This window comes from Asterias rubens, chromosome 15 (genome assembly GCF_902459465.1).
Source record: "Asterias rubens chromosome 15, eAstRub1.3, whole genome shotgun sequence".
NCBI lineage: Eukaryota > Metazoa > Echinodermata > Asteroidea > Forcipulatida > Asteriidae > Asterias > Asterias rubens.
Genome location: NC_047076.1, coordinates 6,606,436 through 6,615,939, shown reverse-complemented (window position 1 = coordinate 6,615,939; position 9,504 = coordinate 6,606,436). Strand labels below are relative to the sequence as shown.

The following is a 9,504-nucleotide window of genomic DNA, read 5'->3' as shown; positions in this document are numbered from 1 at the left end:
ACGGTGTCATTTGAAAATGGTGTCCGTTCACCGTACACACAAAATGTGACAGACTGACGACGATTATTTTAACTGGGTAAAGCCCGGTTCATACTTACTGTGAATACGAATTGTCGTCAAAAACTCGCAAAGGTGCAGCCACGTGACGTCAAAATTCGCATCACATTCGCAGGAAGTATGAACCGGGTGTTAGTGTCAAAAATAAAAATAAAACAAGAAAACGATTGTAAAAAAAGAAACCTGCGAGACTCAACACGCAAATATATCTGCTTTCCATTTTTTTTTTGATTGGTTGGAGGTGAGGTGGGTGCAGCTGACAAACATATACATGAAAACACACAGGGAATAGACACGATCCTGTAAGAAATATTACGGGCTTCGTAAAGTGAATTAACCATAGAGCTATATGTATTGACCCGTAAATTTCGCCGTTATTTTACGGACTTTCCGTAAATGCAAATATTAATTATGCTAATTAGCGTAATTACAATCAACCACATTTGCCCGAACGATTACACATAATAAAGTACATGTAAGTACATAATATTGTAATTCAGCCACTACCGTGTACACTTCTACAAACCCACGTTAGGGGAATTTATATTTTACGGGAATGTAACAACTTTTCGGTAATTCTGCTGCAGGAATACAGAATTTAATTTTTTGCTGCCAGCAAAATTACCGGGAAAAGTTTTCCATTCCGGAAAATATAAAGTCTCTTATTGGTTTGTACACGTGAACACGGTTGTAGCTGAAACAACTTACATGTACTTTAGTATAATAAAATTATTCAGGTGTTTGGGCAAATGTGGTTGATTGTTATTACGCTGTTTAGAATATTGAATATTTAACGGCAAAAAAATTACGGAATAATTCACTTTACGAAGTCCGTAAAAAAACGGATATTTCTTAATGGGGTATCGGTAATTAGTAAACTCAATTGTACTTAATTGCAAATGATCTAAGACTATAAAAATGACTTGTGTTCCATAAACAACTAACAAAAATGAGGATGGGGGATCAGAACTAGCTGCATACAGAAATGGAGACGGGGGATGAGGATGGGGGATCAGAACTAGCTGCATGCAGAAATGGGGACGGGGGGATGAGGATGGGGGATCAGAACTAGCTGCATACGGAAATGGGGACGGTTATCCAAGGAGGCAAATGGCACCTTATGGGGGGGGGAAATAACAAGATACAATAACAACACGGCAAACTCGTTTTCGTTTCAGATGAAGTTTACTTTATGAAACATGTAGTAATAAAATACAAATACAAAAACCCTGAAATGATAATTTGTTGATATTTGTACACGGATTAACAATCCGAGTGGATCTTCTGTCCAAATCTGTGTTGAATTATCAAAAGTTCTTGCAAGCGATGTGTTAACAAATATTTAATAGGTGAGATTTGAATCTTATCATTTGCATATTTTAGACTGTTATTAAGGGTTTTGTTATACACAGGATATACTACATCAGTGCAAAGATTAACACAAACTATATAGTTATTTACAAAAAAATAGCAACAACTTTTAGAAATTCTATAATACAATTCTCAAATAAACTAATAATCAAAGTTTAGAACACAATTGAAATTGTGCAATCAATTTGTTTGTCAATGTCTTTCTCTATAAACGAAAATTGAACAAATCAAACACCTATTTATGAACAGTCAATATATGTACACACTTATCACATATAAATGTAAACACAAGACATGCTGCCATGGTAACACATGATATAAACAGTTGTTGCCTCACAAAAAATCAATTGTTTCATAACATCAGTTCAATATAGTGGAAAGCTTAGGGGTGCTCTGACACACTTCCCCTGAATGTCACAAAAATGACCTCCTAGTTGTCTAAAGATAACTCGACCAAAGCCTTCAAACAGTAACAATCACACATTGGCATGGTAACCTCAGTAGGTAGGACGATTGTGCATCTTTTGGTGATAAGGTTGGCTTTGACACACATTTGTGCATCTTCACATGATCTCTAAAAAGACGTCTTACCAACAGGTGGCATCTTTTGGCCCCTTTCATACACAAGATGTCATCATTGTAATATTCTTGGTAATTTTTTTAATCAACATCCTAAATTGAAGTGCACATTTTAGGTGACTTGGCGTTATAATTCACATTGCAATTTTACTTAAAAAAAAGTTGTTCCAAAGGGTCAATGATAATAATATTAATGATCATTTAAAGACTGTCATCTACGAACCCAATGGTTTGAAGCTACCTGTAGTGAGAGGTCAAAGGTGAGCTTTTCACGTGTCAAAGAACAAAAATACTATGAACCCTCCTACTGATGTGACCAGACAATATCATCCATGTGGTTTTGAATTATAAAAGCACTATGCCAGCCTGCAATTTGGTATTTGTGAATGCATCTACATGTACACCCAAAATGCACACCGTCATCTCTGTGCACATTCTGTAATCGTACACTGTTTACCATTGCACAACTGAATAATTTAAACTGGCTAGTGAGCTCGCTGAAAAATTGTACCAAGAGTAGGAGGATTAACTAATGAAATTACCTCCATGTAATAAATAAATCATGATGTAAAAGCACAAAAGAAAACCCAGTTAATATAATATTGTCTTCACCATTCATAAACACATTCCAAGTAAACTGCCAATACAACAAGTTCAACAATACTTCTGAAGGGACGGAATACTTAATTTTTATATTGAGGAGGTTAAGTTTGAACTCTATAAATACACTCATTACACAATCAATACAAAACTTGGATTGTACTGGATGGGCGTTGAGTCTATCTGCAGATAACGATGATGGAGGGGTGTGTTTAAGCCACTGGCTGGTACTGTTCAACTCTTTCAAGTAGAGCATCCGAGTAACCAGGGGAGTAGTATCTGGAAAAGAAAAGACCACAAAATAAATCATTTTCAAAATTATTTCTGACAAGGGTTTGAATTTCTTCTATCCACCAGGCTAGCTAGGTGGTCAAGTGATTAGACATCTGGGCCCAAATTCATAGAGCTGCTAAGCATGAAATTTCTTCCTTAGTAAAATTAGGATTACCAACCAAATTTCAATTTGTTGCATATTCCTTGTTACTGGTATTCAGCTGTTGTTTGCTTATCCTGAAAAATCACGTTGAAATTTGGTTGGTAATCATGTTTTTTTTCAAGGCAAAAATGTCATGCTAAGCAAATTTTTGTGCTCAGTAGCTCTATGAACTTGGCCCCTGCTCTAGCAATGCAAACGATGTGGGTTCGAATCCCCAAAACTGACTAGAGCAGCACTTGAACTTAGCTAGCTAACCATATCTTGGCGATCTCCTTATTCTTCACCCAGGGGAATAAATTGGTACCTGCGAGGGTAGAGGTTGATATTGTGGAGCGTTTGGAGCGATATAAACTGTTGCCCAGGTTGTATACTCCCAAGGGAGCTGAGAAACATTAAAAAGGGATGTTATTGGCCCTATGACCAGGGCACTAATGTAAAGCGCTTAGAGAATTAAGTGTTAGTTATTAGGCGCTATATAAATCGAAAGTTATTATTATTATTATTTGTCAATGTCTTTGTTCAGGAGTGCCGTCAGAAACCATTCAACCTGTAACTATGTATAGCCAGGGATCACACCCAAGTTAACGATACATGCACTACTGGAGAAGGGGCAACAGAGGAATCACCTTAAAGGCAATGGAAACCTTTGGTAATTACTCAAAATTTATATTAGCATAAAAACTTACTCGTTAACGAGCAAAGTAACATCGTTTTTGAGAAAGAGGTAATTTCTCAGTAAAGTATTTGAATCTGAGAAAGAATTCAGGCCTGATCAAAAAGCGCAAACGGGGTGTTTTTTCTTTCATTTTTTCCCCTGAAATCTTAAGTAACTAATTGAGCTCAAATTTTTACAGACCTGTTACTTTATGCAAATGTTGGAATACACCAGGTGAGAATACTAGTCTTTGATAATTACAAGATTCCAGTGCCTTTAAAGGTCACTGCATCTTCACAAAATGTGTGTGCTTGTAGATGCAAAAACAAATTATTTGAATAATAGAGTAAGAAATTACCTCTTTCTCAAAAACTCTGTTACTTCAAAGGGAGCTGTTTCTCACATTGTTTTATACTATCAACAGCTCTACATTGCTCAATACAAAGTAAGTTTTTATGCAAACAATTATTTTGAGTAATTACAAATAGTGTCCATGCCTTTAAGGGGATGCAAAATAAATGACTTGAAGCTAACCTGACAATCTCCTCTGGGAAGCAGTTATTAATGGTGTTGATGTACTCATGAAGAGCGCTTCCAGGCTCGGCTTTGATCTCTTGGACTTTCTTCAGGCCTCCGCTGGTGACAAAGAGACGCCTCGCAGCAGCGTCGTGGGGCAGCACCTTGCTGAACTGACCAACGACATGCTTGAGGATGTTGGCCGGGGCGTCATGAAGGAGGGGCTCCAGGGCGGGAAGATGCACACACTTCTGGAGGATGTTCTTCAGGGCCTTCTTTGCCTGTCCAAGAAAACAAAATAAACAATTTTGAGAATCTGTTGTTTTTAAGGGAGCATCTCAAAAGCCTACATTTGAAAGAATGTTTCCATCAGCACATGCCAGAAATCCAAGCTACATGGACTATGCACATATGTACAATGACAAATTACCTTCCAACTCGTGAAATATGCTTATGCGCAGAAATTTCTGCTTCAATAAGCGCCATTTCTTTGCTTACGTTAAGCAGAGCCATGAAATTGGGCCCTACTTTCAAATTATAGTAGCCACAGGCTGCTCTATAAGCAGATAAACACAACATTTTAATTTTTCAAGAGGCAAATTATGCGTTACCTTGGTCTGCAGGTCTTCAGAGGCATCAGCTCGAAGGTAGCACTGTAGAAGTTTAGGCAGGACATTAGCAGCAGCCACAGCCTTGGCATGCTCAGGGGTATGTCTGCCAATCTGACCCAGGGCCCATGCAGCGGCAGCCTGAATGTGATCTTGGGGCTCCTCGGCCAGGGTTATGGCCAACTGTGTCACTCCCTGAAAATAACAATAATAATTATAATAGAGATTAATTGGTGCTTTTAATAATAATAATAAAAAGAGTGGCTTCTTATAAAGGGCTAAAACTAAAACTTATCACTCAGTGACTCTCATGGTGCTTTAACAAGCTTGTTAAAAACTTTTGAGTGCTTACAGGACGCTTAGTATGTGACAAAAGGCACTTATTTTGGTGCAACACTATTTCTAATGAATACAATTTTTTACACAAATGAATGAATACATCCTAAACTGCATGCAGTAAGACATGCTAATACAAGATCAATACAAAAAATGGTGAGCAAAGTGTGCTGGGGCGGTGAGAGAGGTTGAGTCGGGCAGTAAGTGCAAGAACCATAGCTCCTAAATAGGTGTTTGTATCAAAAAAAAAAAAAAAAAAAGTTCGTATTTTTCCTTCCATGCACAATTTTAAATCCTTCTCAAGGATTTTCACTTAATGTTGAACCACTTTTATTCTAACTTTTAGGTGTCCAGAATTATGTTTACTGTACCTTGGATACAATGACAGCCATGGCTAGGTTCTCAGAGTGCGCAGCTACGTAGCCCAACATCATCACTCCGGGTAGTCTGACGTTACCCTCCGACTCTCCGACGTAGTCCACAACGGCAGCCACGCCACCGGCGTTCACAATCAGCTGGGCGAGCTCAGGGGTGTGCTTGGCGATCTCGCGGATCAACGTGGCCACGTTCTTACGGACGTACTCGTCCGTGTCTTTAAGGCAGGTCAGGACGGCTGGGAAGATTTCGGCCTCGACGACCATTTCAGCCAAGTCAACGGAATGCTTGGAGATCTGGCTCAGGGCTGAGAAGACTTGACGCTGAAATTTCAAATAAAAAAGACACAAATGGATAAGTAAAATACCACAACTGTGGCGTGATGTGGTCGAGAGCTCACAGGACCCTCTGGTGTTGTCAGCAGCAGAGTGAGGTTCTAGTCCAAGTAATAACACTTGTGCCCTTGAGCAACACTTAACCATAATTGCTTCATAAAAAGTTGGGAAGCTAGTAGTGCAATCTGCTCTACCAGCTAGGTTCCTTTACAGACTGTATTGGCAATTGGGGTAACCCTATTAACCCCCAGGATTACATGTATTTACAGTGTTTTGTTTTATATTTATTCGGTATTGTTTACATCGATTTGTTATAAAAACAATTTTTATATTTTATTTGTTTTAAAATTCAATTCCTTTGTCTTTTATTGTTTGTTCTATTTTATAATTTAATGTAGGCTTTTGCTGTTAAAATTATTTTAAATATATTTTCTCAGTCGTTCATGGTGGTCTGTTTCTGTTCCCTACATTTTATTTTATTTAATCTTCAATGTATGCTTTAATTTTCTTTTCTAAGATGATTCTATTTTAATTGTTAACTTTGTACATATCAGATTGTTTTTATATAGGCTATATGAATATTACTAATTGTTTTTTATCCTTTCCTGTAATTGGCGGCTCGTCCGCTGTTGGTTTGGTCAATAAAATATAATAATAAATATAATATAATATTAGGTGGCAACATGCCCTTGATGACAGTTGATTTGAGTGGACAGCCCAAATCAGCAATATCCCTGCATTGGCTTTCCCGTAACCTAAAACATTCAAGAGCAGCATTTAATAGTGCCTTCTTTAATAGTGCTCAAATCCACCATAAAGTGACGCTTTTGGCTCTCAAACATTGCAACCCCTATTCACTGGGCCTTTTTTGAATGGAAAGCAAAGACAACGACCGAGAAACTTCACCTTGAGTTTCTGATCCGGATTAAGGATCATCTGAGCGAGGTGAGCGATGGCGCCTGCATCCACAACGGTCTGGGCCAGCTCGGGCGAGTGTTTACAGATATCACTCAAGGCTGATGCTGCGATGCGCTTCAGGCAGAGTTCAGGCTCTTGGATGCCGAGGACTAGGAGGGGCACAGCTCCGGCATCGACCACTGACTGGGCAAGCTCTGCAGGAGAGTACAAACAATGGATGTTAATGTTTTGTGGCGTTATAGAGCAGAAAAGAAACACTTGCTGAGATAATGTCCATCTTGATGAATCTTTGTCTTTAATTACTTTGACCTGTGTAGTGAAAACACAATCAGCAAGCAATGCTAAAGGTCCGTGGCGGAATTCAAACTACGGTCCCATGCAGGTGAAAGGCAGGGAAATATACCACTAGAATGAGGACACATTTGAGCAGCATGCGCACCAACTTCACAGTGTGTTATCTTCATACTATGAAGTCAGCACTTTTCTTGGTAAACGAATAGCCATGAACAGTCTCCTCACCTGCATTGTGTCTTGCTATATATCCCAAGGCCCAGGCAGCGGATTCCTTTACACTGGGATCAAACTCTTCCAGGCAGATGACAAGGGCATCTAACGCGCCACAGTCAACCACGGACTGGGCCAGTTCGGGCGAGTGCTTGGCCACAGCGCGAAGCACAAAAGCGGCTGCTTTCTTGTAGAAACGCTGTCGGGAAAAAACAATCATAAAATTGTATTGTTTTATCTTTTTATTGATGAATTATTTGTTTGCACATCATGACCTCACCGGACGCTTAGAATGAGATTTGGATTTGGACGTATTCTCAATGCTCTTGTAAGAGCCAAACGTGAAGAGAAAAGACAATGAAGAAATTTCAGTATTAAATGTAGAAGGATAACCCCAGAAAATTATTCCAGGGAAAACCCACGCAGTCAAACCCAATCCACATAATGCCCCCGGTGGGATTCAAACCAATGTCCCAAAGGCAAAGACGAACAAGACACCCCTACAGCAACCTGGGCCCAATTTTATAGAGCTGCTAAGCGGAACAATTTCCTTAGCATGAAATGTTTGCCTTGATAAAAACAGGATTACCAACAAAATTCTCCACGTGATTTTCAGGATAAACAAACAAAAGCTGAATACCAGTAACAAGCAATGTTTTACAAATTGGGCCCTGACCGAAAGAGTTTGATTGATTTTGAAACTACTGAAAAAAACTTACATTTTGTTCTGCAAGGGAGTACACAAGTTGTGGTAGGATGTCCCCTTTAACGACGGCCTCAGCAAGGTCTTCGTTGTAATTGGCGAGGCGACCTAGCGCCAGAGCAGCCGTCTGCTGGATAGTTGGCACCACATCCAACAAGAGAGGGCGCAACAGTGACATCACACCTGGAATAGAGATCAACAAATGGATTGGATTTATTCTTTTTTTATGGGGTAGTGGATGATTCTTCAAGCAAATCAACTGGGGTGACGCACAAAAAAGCATGCTTACCTTCCAGTGCTTACTGTATGAATGAGAATGATGCACCAATGCAAATCTACAGCAAACGTGCAAGATGGCCGCCAATTTTTTTTACAAACCTGTAAAATACGCTAATGCTTCAGCAAATTGTTATGCTATAGTTTCCACAAAAATTTGCTGAAATTGAACACTGATAATAAACAAACTTCACGTCATCCTAAGATTAATTCTTACCAGCATTCTGGAGGAGTTCTATGTTCTGTGAACGTGACGCCAACTCAGCTATTGTCTGGACGAACGTTGTTCTGGCCTTCTGATATTGCTCAAACACTAAATCAAGTAAAAAAATAACATGTATGATTGATGATTATGATTAACAAGTAAGAAAAACTACGAGAAAATACGATGTGAACACTGAACTATGTCAAAAGTATAGTCGAATTAGACTCGATATGAATGAAATAAAGTGTAATTTTTACTAATTAAAAAAAAATGTAGGCCTACCAACAAATTTGTGTTTTTGACTTTTATTTAATTAGGCGGTAGGCGACTATACAGTACACTGTATATATACATTGTTTGCAAACCCTGGAAGCATTAAAACGACATTGAGATAGAATTGAATAAAGCAAGTCATAACTAAATCATGTTTACTTGTTTTGTGTACCCCCCCCCCCCCAAAAGGGAAAGAAGAAAAGCGGTTTGCTATAGAGTATAGTATTATTATTAAAATTATTTAATTTTAAAAAACACAACAAAACTAAATCGACAAAATAGTCCTAAAAACACATCTCGAAAGGTGTTATTCAGACTCATACCTTGCAATACTTGTCTCGAACTCATCTTGATATTTTTGTTCTTCTTTGAAAATCTTTAAAGTTCTTCAAAAACACCCTTTTACGACGCCGTAACCGTACAACCTGCACCAGACCAGCAGCAAGAAGTTCCAACATTAAACATGTGTGTTGCTATTTTGTTGCTAAGGAAAGTTTTTTGACCTACCTTTTTATGAAACAATTATAAAAAAACAAGTAAACAAATACTAAATATTTACAATTATATTTATGTTAAAAGCTCAAATAAATAAATTAATTGCCGGATTATATTTTACATATTAAAATTACAGTATAATAACAAGATGAAAAAAACAATATAAAATATGCTTTTAATCACAGTTTTTAAAATGAATAGTTACTACATTTTTCTCTTGAGGGCGCCCTGCTTTTTGTTTTGATAGACGTCTGCTGCTCTG

At 38.2% G+C, this 9,504-nt stretch overlaps 1 protein-coding gene across 1 annotated transcript; it reads right to left on the bottom strand.

The window, feature by feature from the left end:
• Positions 1–1,241: 1,241 nt before the first annotated feature.
• LOC117300305 (sperm-associated antigen 6) lies at positions 1,242–9,211 on the bottom strand. Its single transcript, XM_033784045.1, has 9 exons — positions 9,071–9,211; positions 8,487–8,582; positions 8,010–8,176; positions 7,306–7,489; positions 6,775–6,980; positions 5,530–5,856; positions 4,826–5,017; positions 4,233–4,495; positions 1,242–2,886 (listed from the first exon to the last, which is right to left on the bottom strand). The coding sequence occupies exons 1-9, from the start codon at positions 9,093–9,095 to the stop codon at positions 2,820–2,822; spliced, it is 1,527 nt and encodes a 508-aa protein (XP_033639936.1). The 5' UTR covers positions 9,096–9,211; the 3' UTR covers positions 1,242–2,819.
• Positions 9,212–9,504: the final 293 nt, after the last annotated feature.

Bases quoted from the DNA above. Each gene is read 5' to 3' on its own strand.
- LOC117300305 (XM_033784045.1), bottom strand. From the start codon at position 9,095: ATGAGTTCGAGACAAGTATTGCAAG. The intron at 5,018-5,529 runs GTACAGTAAACA...TGTTATTTTCAG, and splicing joins TGGCTGTCATTGTATCCAAG to GGAGTGACACAGTTGGCCAT. The intron at 4,496-4,825 runs GTAACGCATAAT...TTTCTTGGACAG, and splicing joins CTGAAGACCTGCAGACCAAG to GCAAAGAAGGCCCTGAAGAA.